The 20,106-nt window shown below is 34.2% G+C and overlaps 1 protein-coding gene and 1 non-coding gene across 3 annotated transcripts; both read right to left on the bottom strand.

Moving 5' to 3' along the window:
• Positions 1-5,661: 5,661 nt before the first annotated feature.
• On the bottom strand, positions 5,662-5,767 carry LOC120173548. The gene has a single exon (XR_005521076.1). It is a non-coding gene; the product is annotated as a small nucleolar RNA Z43 (small nucleolar RNA).
• Positions 5,768-6,695: 928 nt separating this feature from the next.
• On the bottom strand, positions 6,696-11,099 carry LOC120173478 (protein LIKE COV 1-like). 2 transcript variants are annotated; one of them, XM_039180634.1, is made up of 8 exons: positions 10,982-11,081; positions 10,753-10,886; positions 10,001-10,053; positions 9,095-9,207; positions 8,414-8,581; positions 8,183-8,280; positions 7,674-7,800; positions 6,696-7,018 (listed from the first exon to the last, which is right to left on the bottom strand). In XM_039180634.1, exons 2-8 carry the CDS (start codon positions 10,864-10,866, stop codon positions 6,930-6,932), a joined length of 762 nt encoding a protein of 253 aa, XP_039036565.1. In that variant the 5' UTR covers positions 10,867-10,886; positions 10,982-11,081; the 3' UTR covers positions 6,696-6,929. The 2 variants fall into 2 exon arrangements, with proteins under 2 accessions (XP_039036565.1, XP_039036564.1); XM_039180633.1 differs by having other exon boundaries at positions 10,753-11,099.
• Between the last annotated feature and the right edge of the window lie 9,007 nt (positions 11,100-20,106).

Below are 20,106 nucleotides of genomic sequence, written 5' to 3'. Positions count from 1 at the left end.
CCATAAATCCGGGGAATTTAACCAATTGCTCTAGAGGGACAATTTAATATCATTGTATAGATATTATGATCGCCTTTATCAGGCTAGCTAAATATTATCCATAAAGCTAGGGTGTTCAACCAATTGCTCTAGAGGGACAACTCAAGCTTTATTGTATATTATAATCACCTTTATTAGGCTAGCTGAATCTTATCCATAAAGCCGGGGCGTTTAACCAATTTCTTTAGAGGGACACCTCAAGCTTTATTGTATATATATAATTTATATATGGGTATACGGGTCCAATTTCTAAGTTTGTCAAGAAGAACCTGTTATAGTCTAGGTGTTTTTGAAAGTCAAGGAATCTCATCTTTAGAGTTCAATTTCCAAACAACTGACCTAAACTAGATTTGATTACTCGACTATTCCATCTGTGAAGATCATTATCGTCACTGGACGTCTTAAACAAAAAGTATAGAAATGTTATATGCAAAAGATGCCCATGTTGTCCGCACCTATGCACATCTAAATACCAAGCCTCTTTTCATTCTTTTATGAGAGGAGAAGGCTATATGTAACACCCCAACCCATACCCGACCTGGATACGAGTCCGAGATGTCACATTGACATTTTCAAAACCTTTATTCTTGTAAAATACTGAACATTTGAATTTATATTAAGAAAATATGATCATATAGTTCAATTGTATTTGGTATAAAATTTTGCCATATGAACAGTACCCAAATGTTAAAATTTCCAGATTACAAATAGAAAACCAATACCATTTACATATATATATGCGTTTCAAAACTCGATCAGAGTGTATCCAATACAAATCCTTTTAATTATTACATGCCAACTAAATATTTTCTAACAAAATACATGTAATCGATCTACATTTCTGATCTGATCTTGGTAAGGAGAACTGACATGTCTTGTTCCTCTTTATTTCTCTTTTCGCTTTCCATACCTACGTGTGAAACAATCACACGCTAAGTCGATGACTTAGTGAGGCATATAAAACATAATATAACCATATATCATTTCTTATAAATAAAGGCATACATCTGCGAATACTATCATTAATCCCTTCACTTACCATATAGTCATCATGTAATTTCTATAACATATACTCACATGTATATCCTTGCAATTTAACATCCTTACATAAATCCTGTGATCTATTACATATAACAAATCGCATATACATATCATATTCAATATACTTATTAAATCTCTTTATTAGCCCATGTACACTGTTGAGAGCTTAAGGTATGTGAGTACATTGAGGTTGTGCACTATTATACTGTCACTACAGCTCATATAAATGTCCCGAAGGACCAGTCCATAGATTCCGAAGAACCTAGGTAATCAGTCCATATGTCCCGAAGAACATAGGTAAACAGTCCATATGTCCCGAAGATCATAGGTAAACAGTCCATATGTCCCTAAGAACATAGGTAAATAATCCATATGTCCCGAAGAACATAGGTAAACCCTCGACCCTTGGCATGCCAACTATACCCTAGCTCTCATATCACATAATATGGGCATTGTAATTTATAACAGCTCACATCACTTATTCATATCATTTTTTCTTTCTGTCACGTACCATATGTACGTGTAATCATTGATCTTATAATCACATATTTCATATAGTCACTTGGCTTATTTCATTTCGCATTGGGCATGTCTCATAGCATATATCACACATGCATATAATCATGTAACATATATAATAACCTATATCCATTTCATGTATCCATGCACATATCAGAATCATAAATCAAATAACATTTTAGGAGTCACTTCTTACCATAATAACTCCAATACTGGCTCATCGCAAGCCAATGTTCGTTCAATAACATAAGTACAATTAAAATTGCACTCACCTTAGCCTTGCTTTGATTCGATTATAATCCTTTGATTATTCCGGAACTTGTTTAGGCTCAATATCTATATAAATATATCATTTCAAAACAACTATCAGAAGCTTAAACTTTAAACTTGATGTTAATAACTTAAACCGGTTTAATGAATCAAATTCCATTTTTCATTTAGGGGGAATCGATACCCCCCCAGGGGGAATCTGTTCCCAAGGAATTGATACCCCCCAGGGGGAATCTGTTCCCCCTGCACATACTGGAATTTTCGTCCAAGAGGGGGAATCGATTCACTTCATAGGGTATCGGTTCCCTCTACCCAGAAATTGTATTTTAACCCCGAAAATCATCAATTCTTCACTTAATTCTTCTATTTTAAACCCCTATCATGTCATTAAACTCAACTACCATTACTTAAATAACTTATATCCATGAAAATCATCTATAACTTCAAAATCCTCCTTCATATGTAATTCAAGAATCATACTCAATTTTCAATATGTTCTAAATACAATTCTAACACTTCTATCTTCTTATTCTCATAGATGACAAGTCAAATTCAACTTAAAATTCAACTTATCAACTCTATTCCATGATTTCATATAAAAACTCATTTTCTTAAATCTCTTATAACTTCTTCATCTTTTGATTTTAAGATAACTTAAGCTTTCCTTAAGCTTAGTTATCATCTAAGGATCAAAACTCATGCTTAAAATCAACAAACAATCAAGAAATTAGAGAACTCACCTTTGCTTTGAGTTGTCACGTGGAGAATAGAAGAAGATGAAGAAGAGAATTGCTTTGAAGCTTATCTCTTCAATCATTCTCCACATGGGTATTATAATACCCATTATTATTTAATTATTTTCCTTGTTCAATTACTCATTTGCCCTTTGACTCCTTTAATATTTACTAACAAATTTCAGGAAATATCTCCACATAAATTATTAAACTATTCAATTATTCTACTTTAATCAATATTCTGAAATTTTACAATTTAGTCATTAACCCGTAGTTTGGGATGTTACACTATATCGGTTCTTGTAAGGGAAATGTCTTGTTTTGTTACTTTGTCAAAATCTGTAACTTTGAATCATTTACATATTTTTTTAATTCAGTTGATATTCAAAGAATTGCAAGTTGTAAATTTGATTCAATGATCAGCGTAAATTCATTGAAATATCCTGATAAAAAGAAATATGTCAAAGTTCAAAAGAAATATGAGAAAGTTCAAAAAAACAAGTCCAAACAGGATGCTGCAAAACAGAAGAAAGCCTCATTAGGATGCCCCACTATTTACAGAATGTCGAGGATTAGGGCCTTCATCTGTACTTGCTCCCCATTTTTCAACTGTTTCACTTGTCGGAACTCATTTTGATGTACTCTCAGCTGCAAATTTCTACTTCGGGAATGTCCTGGCTTTCATCGTAAAATTCCCGCTCTTTTCTATTTGAACGATATGTGGATGAGGTGTGCCCAACTCTTGTTAGTTAATGTGAAAAAGAAATGAAAATAACAAAAATGAAAAATATGTTTAAATGCATAATGCATGCAATGTTTGAGGCACTGATCCAAAAAATGTGCATGTTATTATAAATAATCCTTATTGGGGACAAAAATGTTACGTCTTAAGAGACAAAAAACATTTTAATGGTATAGATCCCAAACAACCTCTGACAGGTTGATTCGTCTTTCGTCTTTTTTCTGTCACCGGTTGAATACCCTGTCGAATCGTTCCGGCTACTTTGGCTAAACTGTGCAAGTGACGAGCTGCTTGCCCCAAAAAGTCTCGAATGATTGCATCTCCGGCTTTCACTCTCTGTTGAGCTTGTTCCTAACGAAAGCGCCATCGAAGCCCTCTATCGATAGAAACTATCTAAAGTTTATCTGCTTGTTTCTTGAATTCGTCAGCAATGGCATCCAGCTCAGCTAGGGTTTCACCATCTTGTTCTCGTAGTCTTCGAAAGGACTCTCCAGGTCATTAACCTTTTCCTCGTCTTGCCCCTGCAACTTTCGCCATCCCGTTCTGGAAAAGTTGACTTTTGACTTGCTTGGTGGAAATCCCGATCCATTATGAGTATTCTCTGACCATAGCTGGACTTATGAGTTTTTCATCTTTTGTATTATAACCCCCTTTGTCCATTAATGCAAATTATTTACATTTAATGAACACATTTTTGGTGGATCAACACCTCTTTTGAATGATGCAAATGATGAAAATTAAAATGAAAGAAGGAAAAAATGAAAAGAGTTGGTGAGGTAAATCAAAACAATAATGAAAATAAAAAGTTCTATCCCGCATGATATCTACCCCACATGCTTATTATTCCTACCCGGACATGATCTTTATCCCACATGCTAATTTCAAACAAATCATAACCGCATATTTGTCTAGTTTGCATGCTTTGAACAAAAAAATAATTCATGCATCCTAGGTTTTGAAATGAGGTTTTGGGGTGGGCTCTAATTTCTTGTACTCTCTCAGTTTAGGTTCTAAAAGGTACCCAAGTTCTCCTTGCTGGTCCATTGAGCTTTCCAGACTCTTAGTCCTAAGCCCATTACAAGCTTATGTGGACTAAGTTAAACTCGAGAGGATACATTCCCTTATGTCTGTGCGGTGAATAAATTCACACGAAGACATAAGGTATATGAATCCCGAAGGTTACTTGCTAGGCCTGGGCGGAGAATAATTTCTCACGAAGGCGCCGACCACCGGTCATCGACGGCAAAACACAAAAGATAACCTTTTCCCGAAAGCTTTCGATCCCCTGGTTCCAAAAATAAATTTTGTTTTTGCAAAGTGGCCTCAGGGGAGGCTAGATCTGGGTTTTAAAGCCCCGAACCTTCCCCTAGAGTTCATCGACCGAACCTCCTTGGAGGTGTTTTTTGGGTTTATTGGGCCACTTGTTTCTATTGGGCTTTGGGGTTGTTTATTTGTAAATAGGCTATATGTTTGGGCCTGTCATAATGTAATGAAACCAAAAAAAATTATGATATGTTTATAATATGTAATGTAATACCCATACACCGTACATTATAAATAATTAAAATGTAAATTAACATGCAAACACCACTTGAACGAAAATGAGTGTCTACATCGATAATAAAGGAAGTATTATTGTTCATTGAGATCTTGGTTCAAACGTTAAGTGTGTCTAAGGTACAAACGTTCAAGGTCAAATAAAAAAATATTTTTAAACAAACGTACTTACCTCGTATTAATAAAAATAATTATTTGAAAGTTAGTTTAAAATAAATAAATTTTATTAATTGAAACATGAACCACGTTGTAAACCAGATTCATTAAATAAAATCCAAGTATTTCCGGACAATGTAAACGTTGAAAATCGTAACAGTTATCGTAAACGAAATATAATTTTCAAAATTCACAACATTTCTAAATTTCGAGCGTTATATGGTCGTAGGAATATGGCGCTAGTAGCGAGTACAGTGAGCCGAGCAGCGAATACGGTTGGAGCAATGAAGGCCAGACCGACCAGGGAATGGAGACGAAGAAGAAGAGCCAAAATTATGGTGGAAACTCAACCCCTCCACCATTGTTTCTTATTTCTTACAGTCATGAGAGTCAAATTGATTGCAAAAAATGACAAGTTTTTCATGAGAAATAAATAATTTTTTTTTAAAGAGAAATGGATAATCGGCCTCATGGAGAAGATTAGGCATTTTCAACACAATATTTCAGACATATGCTTGTCATAAAACATGTTAAATGGTTTTCAATACAACCTAATTAGCATAAGCAATTTCATGTATATAAAAAATATTTGAAAAAAAGAAGGGACTCGGAGTATGGGTGGTGATATAGCAGGATAGTCGGCAAGGGCTATTAAAAACAGCCGATTTACGACGAACGAGACCTTTTACTGATGAGATCGTCACCGTCCCTTCTCACATAGATTTTCTTTTTGCAAAACAAAACGAAGAGCTAATTTCACAAGGCACAGACTAGAACTTGAACCCTGGAATAACGAAGGAGAAGGGGGGAGAGCAGGTCAAGCCTCCAAACCACAGTCGATATAGCTTAGCCTACGATGCTCGTGAAACCCCTACTTTATATAAGGAATTGGACGCAGATTAGGATTTTGCGGATATAACGGGCCAGGACCCTGGAATGAATCTACGAAGTAAATGGCTCCGCCGTACACCTTGTAACTTTGAATAGGTCTAAATATATGTAATCCTTATATTTGAATAAAATATTAATCTATTTTAAAAAAAATTAAAATTACGAGTCCTTAACATTTAAGTTTTTTAAATACAGAAACAGTCCAAAGTTTTCCCAAAATAATGGGATTGACCGAGTCAAAATTTTATTCCACTTAAATTCGATCGAGTATAATTTTTCTCTCTCTATCAAAAATAGAAAAGCTCCACCGTATCAAGATTCGACCTAATTTTTGAGGTAAAAACTTAGACCCAATCCAACCTTACCTGATACCCATATACATTATCATTTTATGAGATGAAATTAAAATTAATTGAAAAACTTAAATACAGAAACATTATAACAATTGTCTCTAAATTTATCAGGTAAAATAATTGAAATACATGATGACGACTTCTTAATCCCTCTTTTAGAGTTAAACCTTCATCGTATAAGTTAATTATTGAGATTAAAATTTTATATGTTTACATTATTCCCCTTTTATCATTTTCAACTTTCAATCGTAACCATTAATTTACGTTTCATACTAGCAAAAATTAATGTGCCGTGATTCAACCAAAATAGGGTCCATGCCCCAAAACAGTGATTGCCAGATTTCGAGACAACCCTTGGGGTGGGGCTAATTGAGTTAGCAATTGCAGGCCATATAAACTATTGAGACCAATCTACCCTCGAAAGCAAGCAGTTTTACATTCTATGCAAACTCAAAGTTACAGATATACACCAAAACCAGACACTACCATCAAATTTTCATAATCTAATTCTGAATCCTGTGATACTAACACATCGATTGCGTAGCCGATCAGGTGATCGAAACCCGGAGTTGGAGAAAATGCAATAAATAATGAACAACAAAAGCTCTACAACTGTCACCTTATATCTCAGCTCCCTCCAGTTCTACCTCTTTCCAAATGAGTATCCAGTGTTGACAGGATCCGAGGCATGGACATTCCCCCAGATATAACAATTTCTGCTATGGAAGAACAGTACGACATAAGTTTAAAACTTGAAACAATAGACATTATGGACATAACTTTTAGATCTATTCTATTTTGTTCATTATATAAATATACACCATATGTATTGGCTTTAATAAAGATAATCTAGAAGGAACTTCATTCTATAGCTCGGTTGTAACCGCGCAGAGCCAAGCTCAAGCTCAATTTGAAACCCACTGTTCAAAACTTGACTCAAGCACGAACGGATATTCTCATCTAAGTTCGAGCTCAGCTCAAATAATATCAAACTATCCAAAGCTCGGCTCGATTAAGCTTGTTTACACAATTTATAAACTCAAATATGAGCTTGAGCTCATTCCCTATTCATTCTTTTAGGTAAAGTAGTAAGTTCATATAAAAAATCAAAATATTGAAAAGTTATAAATAAAAAGCTCGATTTGGCTTGGGAGATGCTCGAATCTGAGTAATAAATACTTGAGCTCAGCTAAATAGAGCATTTTTTTAGTCGAATTCAAATAGCTTGGGAGCACAGGTGTGTCATTTAGACCCCTAGCTAGCTAAGTGTCTATATAATAACACCTCCCTGCATCCCCATCCAACCCAGCCCCAACTTTTTCCCCGAATTTGCAAATAACAACACAGAACAGGAGGAGTTGAATGCCTCACCAATTCCTTCACGGACTGATAGGTCAAGTCTGAAGACATCCTTGGTATTGACAAGGAATATATCACCAATGTAAAGATGATTTGTGGGAATAAAAACGCAGCATAGCTCTTCTTCACCATAGTAGCTCTGCATTTGAAAACAAAATAAATAAAACATCCTTATTTTACATTGCATGGTTTGTCTTAGATCCTACTTTCCACCAAATATTTAAAAATGATTTCAACCTCATTTATATGTTAAATGTTGAATCGTTGATAGTACAGCAAAGTAGATGATGAGATGTCAAATACTGGGCACAAGCACTCTTTCCGAGCAAGAGCCCCATAGAAACGAGAACTCAACTACTCAGAAACAGGCAGCCTCCAGAGTTTTATGGAAAGAAAAAGTTATGAAGACATGCATGCCAATAGGATCATATGAAGCATGAACATTATGAGTCAGGGAAATAACAAAAACAGGAAATGCACACCAAAATGATAATTTAGGAAGAAAAACTTTATTTGCCTACCTGCAAAGCAACAGATGAAGTGATGAATCCAAATGCGTATTCGCCGATACGTGGATGCCTTATGATGGCTACTTCCTTGAAGGCGTGTGAGTTCTGATCTGAAATAAAGTAAAGATGTAAACAAAAAAAAATGATTAACCATATAGATTGTCACAACCTGAACCAATTTTAATAATATGACCAAGCAAACTAATTTACTTCATGAGGAAGACAACCAGCAAAGTGGCGTACCTGGTGATATAGCAGAACTAATTTGCTTGGAAGCATTGTAGATGTGACGAACAAATGGCATCCGTTTGATAAACCACTCACCAAGGCCCAGGACGGAAGCTCCCAACCAAGATGACATGAATACCCCAACCACAAAGATGAATGTAATAGAAGTTACAAATCCAAGACCTATCCGGGAAGCAAAATGAGGTCAATACATTGAATAAACCTGTTAACCAGATGGTACATACTCTTAAAGAAGAGATTCTTGATAAAAATGACAAAGATAAAATATATACGTGGAAAGCATAAATAATTTGCAAAGCTCACTGCCTGTAAACCAATTTAGCTTTCTTGTAGAACATAGCATGTGAAAGATACATAAAACTAAAATCTAACTAAAGTTTTGCCTATGTTAAAAGGTACTGAACATATATATGTATTTATTTCCATGATATTGAATTCTGATTCTGTGGAAATTTCATATGAAGAATGCTAATAATTATTAAGTGGGCTAAGGCATAAGTTTTGGAAAAGTTAAAGAACCACAAATTAAGATTCCTCTAGTCTCAAAGAATATATCACGCATGCACTCGTAATTCTCATTCTCATTCATAGCCTTGTGAAAAGAAAACATATTTACAAACTCCAAGATCCAATTAAAGGGAGAGTTATTAGATTCTATCTGAATGTGATGCTCACCAAATATATTAATTCCAAGTTGAGCATAAATTGGAGAGAAAAAGCCATCCACAAAGTGAATAAACCACCACCATGTTATGTAAAATGTGATTGCTATAGGAAACAGAATGACACTGCAAAATAAATATATGATTCAGCATCATAAATGGCTACAGAAATTCTATTAGATTAAATTCCATAAAAATATCAAAACTAGAAACCAAAGCTACTAAGTTTTTGAGTTCATCAAATAGAAGTATGTAGAATTTCATGGTAGCAAGAACAAACATTTTGTAAGATGATAAAGAAGCAGAGGAATTTCAAGACATTCATTTTATGAGAAGCTTATGGAAACAAAAAAAAATGGAAACAAAAAAATAATTAAAAGAACATGTCAGGCAGTTCACATGATTAATTGTGTTACATCCATTTCAATTCTCATACCAAGATTTCAACATAACTCTCCCAATAAAGCATTGTGAATGAAGATATACTTGCTATAATGAGTAATGTCTGAATAATTCCAAGGGACAGTGAATCCATCCCAGCTATTCTAGTGAAATGCTTGGTTTCCACCAAGCACATTTTTTTCGAAATAGCTGATAATTGTGAAATATTCAAGGTATTTAGATTTATCTCTCGTTCCAAGAATTAATAGTTTCCAAAGTTCTAAAATTTAATGTAATTATACATAAAAGGTAAAACCTAAAAAAAACAATTTAGGCTCTATACATTAGGGAAAGCATTTTCACTCATGATCAAGGATATATGAGAAGAGACTGAACTGGAGGAATGTCTGTATCACTTTTTTTCTGTAGGAAGATAATAATAGCATTCTCCAAATCATTATCATACAGAAGAAAATTGTAGGAACATCCATCATGAGTTCATAAAGCTAAAGAAAGTAGAAGAAATAATGCCACATACCATCCTGTCATGAACTTCTTCGAAGCCCAGCTCTGGACAATTTTGTAAAAGGTCTGCATAAAACAAATCTTGTCAACATTTCTTTTGAAAGATTTCATCATTAACCCACCCATCAACCAGAAAAAAGACAAATGTCATATGTCATAACATTGGGATGACTTCAAATTCAAGCTTATAGTTCTATACCCCAAATTTGTTCGAACATTAACATTCTTTACATATCATTTTAAGCTTGAGAATTAAATCATAGATGCATAGAAAGCTCTAAAACGAAAACACAACCCATTATTATTAAACATGTAGCATGAACCCTATAAAGTCGGTCCAGTTATATCCCAAATGGTCTCATCTTCTAATCATAACTTTCTCACAAAACAAAAAACAATTTCCTCTTCTTTAATAGCTCCAGTAAATTATGCAAGATTCTACGTCCCAATACCAAGTCAAACACAATTAAAAACAGTTCAATTTCCAGACCTCTTCTAATATCAATAACTTCAAACTTAAAAATGAATTTAAAACAGCTGATTTCTCTCTATTAACAACCAATTCGGTCACATAAATTACCATAACGCTCTATTAAATGACTATTAAATTTATAAACTTCGAATCCAATCTTAGTTTACAAATAGCAACCAGAAAAAAAATGCAAACCAAGTCAAACCTAATTCAAACACAGTCGTAAATCCAATTCAATAACCAAAAATCTGTTTATAAAAATAAGTAAAAAAATGAAATTAGATAAAGGATACCTCACGGCCGGCGAGATGCGAAGAAGAGGAAGACGATGAAGAAGAATCTTTGGAGGAATCATCGCGTATGGAGTCAGCAACCGTAAGTAGAAGTTCTCGATCTCTACTCCCCATCTGGACCGTCGATTTTGCATCTGCCATCACCAAAGAGCGCGCTACCAATATCCTTACCAAGAATCTCAAAAAACCATATCTCGCTTCAGGCCCTTTCTCTAAACTCAGTGTTTACCAGTCAAGAAGAAGAAATACAGAAGAAATTTAAAAATAACAGAAATTTCAATTCTCCCAATCTGAGATGAGAAGCGACTCCTTTGAATTTGCTTCGTCAGTTCGGCGTTTCGCTGACTTTTTTTAATTATATATAAAATATTATGGGTCGGGTCGGGTAGACGCGTTGGATTGCCGATTTTATAACGTTTTCAGATATAAGTTAAATTCTATCATTACTCTATGTATTATTATAAAATATGAATTCAGTCCATTTTAATTTTTATATTTTCAAATTTTAACCATGAATTAAATGGTACACGGTTGATAAAACAAAACTAAAAAGACTTAAATAATTAAATTTGATAATAATCTACAAGTAATATTTAACTTATTTAACAATCAATGTTTGAACTAGTGATGGATTTTGATGACATATATTAAAGGGTTTATTCAAATTATTTTGAGGCTTAATCTAACTTTTCAAAAAATGAGAGGTTTAATGACACTTTTTAACAATTTTGAGGGGTTTAATTAAAAACATTCAAAAAAAATTTAAGGTCTTTTAAAATTTTGAGAGATCAAATTAAAATTATTAATATATTTGAGATGTATTGTGGACACTAATTTTTGACCGACCATATATATATATATATATATATTACTTTCATTATTATGGTATAATATATATATATATGTTATATTTATTCTATGTTTTCATTTATTTACAAGCCCAATAGCATAACACAAATTACAACCCAAGTACAAGCAAACCCAACAAGCAACCCAACAGACCCAGTGGAGCAGCCCGAACCAAGTTGACACCCGTGACCCGAAACCCGACTGGAGACCGAATCGGTTTGGATCTAAACCAATTAGGGTTTTGAAACCCTAACCCTATCTTCCAATGTTGCATGCCTCTTACCCAACAGTCGTCACGTTTCTTGGTCAACCCCGAATCATTCCACGAAAAGGGGAGCATCACCAACAAACACAACAACCATGTTAGATCGAAGCGTTTGAGTCTAAGTAGGACTCTAACTCAAACAAAAAATAGCATGTTTCCTATTATAAATAAGGCATGTAAATTGATTCGAAAGGGAGGATTTTTTACAAATAAATTGATTCGAAAGGGAGGATTTTTTACAAAAGAAATACGAAAATACCAGAAAAATACGAGTGAAATACCAAAGTGTTCGAAGCATTTGTAACATTTTCGAAGTGAAATAAAGGTAAAGTTCATACTTTTTTTCGGTTTGAAGGCTTGCATGTGTGTTTCTTCTCTTCGTATGGGTCGAAAATCAAGGGCCGATGAACTTGGGGAGTTTTTTAGGATCTTCGATCCTAGATCTAGCTCCCTCGAGGCCTATTTGAAAACTATTGCATATTTGAGTTGGGAGAGGGAAAGGCTTTCGAAAAAAAATAAAGTTTCGCCGCCAATGAACGTTGGCCGGCGAGGCGACCAATGGTCGGAATCTGGGTTCACCTAAAACCCACGGTCGTGTCTTCCTTGAGGGAAGAACACTTGAGAGAAATCTTGAATGGGGGGATTTTTGTTGGCTGCAAATGAGAAATGAGGTATTTTTTTTTGCCAAAGTGGGCTTTATACTCGACCCGTGGCCGACCCGCGACCCGACCCATCCACCCTCTGACCCGCGTGTTTTTAAATAAAGGGGAAAATTACAATTTGGTCTCCCCGTTTTTTTAAAGGTTTAATTTGGCCCCTAAATTCGATTTAAACTTTAATTTTCTTTCAAATTTTACGTCTTATTTTCTTTTCTTTTTTTTTAATTTAGTCTTTTTATTATTATATATATATATATATATATATTTATTTCTTTTACCTTTTTTTTATTATAATATCATTTTTTTTTTTTTTTGTACTATTTTTATTTTTTTGTTTTTATATTACTTGTTTTTCTTGTGTTTTATTTATATATTTTATTTTATTTGTTTTTTGTCTTTTTTACATAACATTTTATGTATAGATTATTTATTTATTTTTTTATCATTATTCTTTTTATTTAAATACCGCTATATATATTTAGTTTTTTTATTTCTATTATTTTTTTTATTTTTTACTATTTTTTTATTTTTTATTTTTATCTTTTTCTTTACTTATTAAATACTATATTATATATATCTTACCTACCTAGGCCCCCCTCTTTTTGTCTCCTATCTTTGACAAATTTTTTTCCTTCTTTTACTTTCTTTCGATGAAAGGATGTAGTAGCATATAAGTTAGGTTTTGTTTTCTTTTTTATTCTATTTTTTATTTCTTTAATAGTTTTTTTTTTAATTTTTAATTTTTAATTTTTCCTCTTTTTTGTGTTCTTTGATTTATTTTTATTTATTATTTTTTCTTTTACTTATTCTTTTTTATTTTTTTTTTTTCAATTTTTATTTAATTTTTCTGGTTATTTTTATATTATTATATTATTTTATTTTATTTTTTCTTTTGATTATTATTTTTATTATATTTTGTCTATATTTTATTATATTATTATTTTTCTATCTAACATTTTCGACCTTTTTTTAGAAGAATTCCAACCAATCAAAAGTAAGTAATTGGAATCAAGTTTTTAAATTTTAATTTATAATTTTTTTCGCAATCAAGACATCCGATAAATTAATTGGTACCGAAATAGCAGTTCAAGTGTGCTAATCCTTCCTTGATTGTAACCGACTCCCGATGTAACAACCTCAATACCGGGATAGTGACTAAATTATAAAACTTCATAATTTGGTGACTAAAGCATAATAAATGAATAGTATTGTAATTGGTATAGGGTTAAATTGCAAGGAATAAGGAATAGAAGGTTAAAATGGTCATTTGTATGGGAAATAATTAAAGAATAGATATTTATATATTAACTCCACGTGGAAGAGAAGAAAGAAAAACAAGGTTCCAGAGTTCTCTTCTTCTCTTCTTTCGCAATACGTGAAGAAGGCAAAACAAAGGTGAGATTTCTTAAAAGCTAATGGTTTGCTGAAATTTAAGTCTGGTTTTGATCCTTAGATGCTAATTAAGCTTATGGAAAACTTAATTTGTTTTAAAGTAACCAGATGAAGAAGTTATAAGAGATTAAAGAAAATGGGTTTTTAAATGAATTTATGGAAAAGAGTTGATAAGTTGAATTTGAAGATAAATTTGACTTGACACCATGCTAATTAAGGAATATGAAGTGTTAGAATTGTATTTAGAACATATTAAAATTTGAGTATGATTATTGAATTACATATGAGGGATAGGATTTTGAGGTTAAAGATGATTTTCATGGATATAAGTTGGTTTAAGTAATGATGGTGAGTTAATGCATGATAGGGGTTTAATAAAGAATTAAGTGAAGAATTGATGATTTTCGGGCTTAAAATACAAATTATGGGTTGTGTGTGCATCGATGCACTATCAAATAATTGAACATCGAATGCAATTAGTGCATCGATGCATAAGGAGTGCATCGATGCACCTACTTAAAATACAAACTTCGAATGGGATTTATGCACCGATGCATAGATAGTGCATCGATGCACCCGTTAAAGGATACATCGATACATGGTGTAGTACATCGATGCATACCTTCATTAAAAGATAAAAATATCTTTCTTTTTAGCCTAAGGAGTGATAGTTTAGAATATATCAATTAGTATACTGGTATGTATCAATGTATTACTATGTAGATTTAGAACGTAATCTCATTCCGAAACAATCAAGAGATTAGAATTGAGTCAAAGCAAGGCTAAGGTGAGTGCTCATACTGGATAGAATTGTATGGAGATAAGACTTGCGATAAGTCTATCTCTTATAGTTGAATTCCTGATTTCATTCAGTACATGCATCCACATATATATTGGATACAGTGATTTCATGTATAGTTCATTTATTACTTTATATTATATGAAAGAATGAAATTGTCAGGATCAATCAAGTATGTGAAATAATGAAAGTGATCACATGTGTGTATATGAAGTGAAATACATGTTTATATGAAAGTGATGAGAAGATATGAAATGAGAAATGTATTCATATTTAAGCCCATGTGAGTTAATATGAGAGCTGTAGGTATAATTGGCATGCCAAGAGTCGAGAGTTCTACGTGGTCCTTCGGGACATATGTAATTCTGTGGAACATATATGTGGTACTTTGGTACACTTATTTGGTCCATTGTATTATGTATATGGTTCTTAAGGAGTGGTCCTTCGGGTCATATACAGTGGTCCTTCGGGACATAGTGGTTCTACGAACAATCAGTGGTCCTTCGGGATAAATATTCAGTGCCCCTTGAGGGAATTATACGAGTTGTAGTGACAGTATAGTGCACAACCTCTGTACTCACATACCTTTGTTCTCAATAATGTACATGGGCAATCCAAAGATAAATTAAAGCGAAATCAGAATAAAAATATATGTCTTATATGTGCATACTATCATCATATATGTTATAGTATAGTAAATATATGCAAGTTAAGATGTCATGATCAATGGTAAGGATGCATGTTCATAAATTCATTGTTATACATGCGTATACATATATTTATGTTATGCCTCACTAAGTCTATGACTTAGTGTGTAAGTGATTTACACGTAGGTACCAAGAATCGAGCAGACACTAAGTCTATGACTTAGTGTGTAAGTGATTTACACGTAGGTACCAAGAATCGAGCAGAACTGAAATAGGAGTGTCAATAATAGCAGCACTGCCAGAAGATCAGATCAGAAGTAACTGATAAAGTATGTATTTTGTCGTGTATAGTATGTTGACACGTAAGTAAAGTGTCAGTTATGAATGCTCTGATCAATTTTGGTTGTTTTGGTCATGTCATGTAAGTAAACTGCTTTTCAAGAAGTGGTAAACCGTGCTAAAGCTCTGGAAAGAGATCAAAATGAGAGATTCGGGGATCTTGAGTTTAGACTTTGAAAAGATCGGGCACATCATTGAGTGTTGCAACCGTCAAAAAGGGGCAGAGATGTGAGTCTTCCCAAACGAGATAGAGTCAGTTGCATCTTCTGTAAGGGGATCAAATCAGATGAGGGGTCGAAAAACACAGTCAGTGGGATCTGGAGCTGGAGATCTAACCCGAGCCAAGCAAACAATGTCCACATTGTGGAGAAAATCACTCGGGATATGCAGGATGATTTCTGGAGCATGTTTTAAATGTGTGGACACTGGACATTTGTTCGGGATTGTCCATTAGTTGGTGAATCTGCTCAGCCAGAGAGGTCTGCCTCACTACCCAGAGAGAAAGAGGTAGAGGCAAAGGAAGAAGTCAATCAGAGTCATTAGCTCCGCAAGAAATACGTTCTACAACTTGTGTGTAATCTCAGGACTAGCGAAGATAGAGATGACCCAGAGATAATACAGGTATCTTCCAATTGTATGACAAGAATGTGTTTGTATTGATAATTTGGGGTCTATATATTCTTATATGTACAGTAAGTTAGTGAAAGAATTGAATATTTCTTTAGAATCTACTAGCAGTGAGGTATAGTGACTAATCCGTTAGGACGTAGTGCTCGAGTCAATATGGTGTGTCGAGGGTGTTCCATACGGATTCAGAGAATTGAATTCCCTGCTAATCTGATGGAATTACCTTTTGAGGAATTCGAGGTGATACTAGGAATGGACTGGTTATAATCGTTACTATACTAAATTGACTATAGACTGAAAAGAGTAACGTTGAGAAGTCCAGAAGGTATAAAGTTATTTTATTTAGTGAATGATGGAACCCGTGGCTAATGTAATATCAGTGATGTCAGCAAAGAAGTTATTGCTACAGTGATGTCAAGGGTTATTGCAAGTGTGTTGGATGTGAGAGCAAAAGAGAGGGGAATGAAGAAATTTCTATAGTCAGAGAGTTTTCTGACGTTTTTCCTGCAGAGTTACCGGGTTTGCCTCCAGACAGAGAAGTCCAATTTCAGATTAAAGTCATGCCGGGAACTGCACCTATTGCCATGTCACCATACAGAATGGCCCAAAAGAATTACAAGAATTAAAGATTCAATTACAAGAATTATTGGACAAAGGGTTATCAAACCGAGTGTTTCACCATAGGGAGCTCCAGTTTTGTTCATCAAAAGAAGGATGGATCCATGCGTCTTGCATTGATTATAGGCAACTCAATAAAGTGACCATCAAGAACAGTATCCACTCCCCGATTAACGATTTATTTGATCAGTTAAGGAGCTTCATGTTTTCAAAAATTGATTACGTTCTGGTTATCATCAATTGAAGATTCAAGATAAAGATATTCCAAAGACGGTATTCAGAACGAGATGTGGTCACTATGAGTTTATCGTAATGCCGTTTGGAGTTACGAATACACCGACTGCTTTCATGGATTTGATAAATCGAATATTCCAACCCTATTTGAATCGATTCATTATGGTATTCATTGACGATATTTTAGTGTATTCGAAGTCGGAAGAAGAACATAGTTCGCATTTGAAGATTGTTCTACAGACTTTGAGAGAAAAGAAGTTTTATGCCAAACTTTCTAAATGTGAATTTTGGTTGAAGGAAGTGACGTTCCTAGGACATGTGATTTTTGCGGAAGGAATTCGAGTGGATCCTCAAAAGATCAAAGCCATTTTAGAATGGAAGTTCCAAAGAATGTATCAGAAGTCTGGACTTTTCTAGGGTTAGCTGGCTATTACCGAAGGTTTGTTAAATTTTTTCGATAATAGCATTACCCCTAACCAAGTTATTGAGGAAAGAGGTAAAATTTTCTTGGACTCCAGAGTGCCATGAGAGTTTTGAAAAGCTAAAGAGGATTTTAACAGAAGCTCCGGTATTGATTCAACCCGAATCTGGAAAAAATTATGTAGTGTACAGTGATGCGTCTCATAACGGGTCGGGATGTGTGTTAATGCAAGAAGGTAAAGTGGTGGCCTATGCTTCGAGGTAACTAAAACCACACGAGAAGAATTATCCAACGCATGATCTGGAGATGGCTGCGGTAGTTTTTCGCTCTTAAGATTTGGCGTCACTACTTGTATGGTGATAATGATATTTGTATACAGACCATAAGAGTTTGAAATACTTGATGACTCAGAAGGAGTTAAACTTAAGACAGAGAAGATGAGTGGAATTCCTAAAGGATGATGATGTAGTGATGATTTTTATCCGGGGAAAGCGCGAAAGACGTTTGTAACCTTACGAGCTTTGGATGCCAGACTATCGTTAAGAGGAGATGGTGTCATATATGTAGAATTGACTCTCAAGCCATCATGGCTAGATCGAATTAAAGAATTGTAAGCTGGAGATGAAAAGTGTTTAAAGAAGTTACAGCAGATAAGGAATGGAGAGGCCACAGATTATGTAATGAAAGCTGATGGGAACTTATATATCAAGGGAGTTGGTGATCCAGATGATGATGAGTTAAAGAAAGACTTGTTAACGGAAGCTCATTGTAGTCCATTGACTATGCATCCGGGAGGAAATAAAACGTATATGGATCTCAAAAGTCGATATTGGTGGCCTGGAATAAAGAGGGACATTACGGAATTTGTATCCAAATTTTTGACGTGTCAGCAAGTCAAAGCTGAACATCAGGTTCCGTCAGGATTATTGCAACCAATGTCTATTCCTCAGTGGAAATGGAGAGGAACAATGGATTTTGTAACGGGGTTACCTTTGACTCCAATTAAAAGAGATTCCATCTGGTAGATAGATTGACTAAGTCAGCTCATTTTATTCTGGTATGAGTTGATTTTACCATGGACAAGTATGCAGAGTTGTACATCAGGGAAATTACACGTCTACATGGAGTACCTGTTGCTATTGTTTCGGATCGAGATCCTAGATTTACTTCACGGTTTTGGAAATCATTACATAAAGCGTTGGGGACCAGGTTGAATTTCAGTACAACTTTTCATCCTCAAACCGATGGGCAATCGGAGAGAACAATCCAAATTTTGGAAGATATGTTGAGAGCTTGTGTTATCGAGTTTAAAGGATCATGGGAAAGGTACTTGCACCTTGCTAAATTCGCGTACAATAATAGTTAGCAATCAAGCATCAAAATGGCTCCCTATGAAGCTCTTTATGGAAGAAAATATTGTACGCCTTTAAATTGGTTCGAGCTTAAAGATAAAGAAATTTTGGGTCCGGAGTTGATCTAGAAAGGGGAAGAAAAAGTTCAAGTAATTCAAAGTAATCTCAAAGCAGCAGCTGATAGACAGAAATCATACACGGATTTAAAGAGAAAAGAGATAGAATATCAAGTTGGAGATAAAGTGTTTCTCAAAGTATCTCAATGGAAGAAAGTTTTGAGGTTTAGACGTAAGGGAAAACTTAGTCCTAGATTCATTAGACCGTATGAGATCGTAAAGAGAGTTGGACCAGTGACATATCAGCTGGCGTTGCCACTTGAAATGGAGAAAATTCACAATGTCTTTCATGTCTCAATGCTTCAGAAGTATCGATCTGATCCCACCCATATCGTGATACCAGAAGAGATTGAGGTTTAACCGGATTTAACTTATGAGGAGGAACCAGTTAAAATCTTAGCTTACGAGGTTAGGCAACTAAGAAATAAGACCATTCCCTTAGTTAAAGTATTATGGCGGAATCACAAGATTGAGGAAGCAACATGGGAACGTGAAGAGGACATGAGGATTCAGTACCCCCATCTCTTCGTATAATGAAAATTTGAGGACGAATTTTCTTAAGGGGGAGATTTGTAATAGCCTCAATACTAGGTTAGTGACTAAATTGTAAAACTTCATAATTTGGTGACTAAAGCATAATAATTGAATAATATTGTAATTGATATAGGGTTAAATTGCAAGGAAGAAGGAATAGAAGGGTAAAATGGTCATTTGTATGGGAAATAATTAAAGAATAGATATTTATATATTAACTCCACGTGGAAGAGAAGAAAGAAAAACAAGGTTCCAGAGTTCTCTTATTCTCTTTTTTCTCCACACGTGAAGAAGGTAAAACAAAGGTGAGATTTCTTAAAAGCTAATGGTTTGGTGAAATTTAAGTCTGGTTTTGATCCTTAGATGCTAATTAAGCATATGGAAAGCTTAATTTGTTTTAAAGTAACCAGATGAAGAAGTTATAAGAGATTAAAGAAAATGGGTTTTTAAATGAATTTATGGAAAAAAAGTTGATAAGTTGAATTTGAAGATAAATTTGACT

Source organism: Hibiscus syriacus, unplaced genomic scaffold (assembly GCF_006381635.1).
Source record: "Hibiscus syriacus cultivar Baekdansim isolate YM2019G1 unplaced genomic scaffold, ASM638163v2 tig00111954_pilon, whole genome shotgun sequence".
NCBI lineage: Eukaryota > Viridiplantae > Streptophyta > Magnoliopsida > Malvales > Malvaceae > Hibiscus > Hibiscus syriacus.
This window is presented reverse-complemented; position numbering and strand designations above follow the sequence as displayed.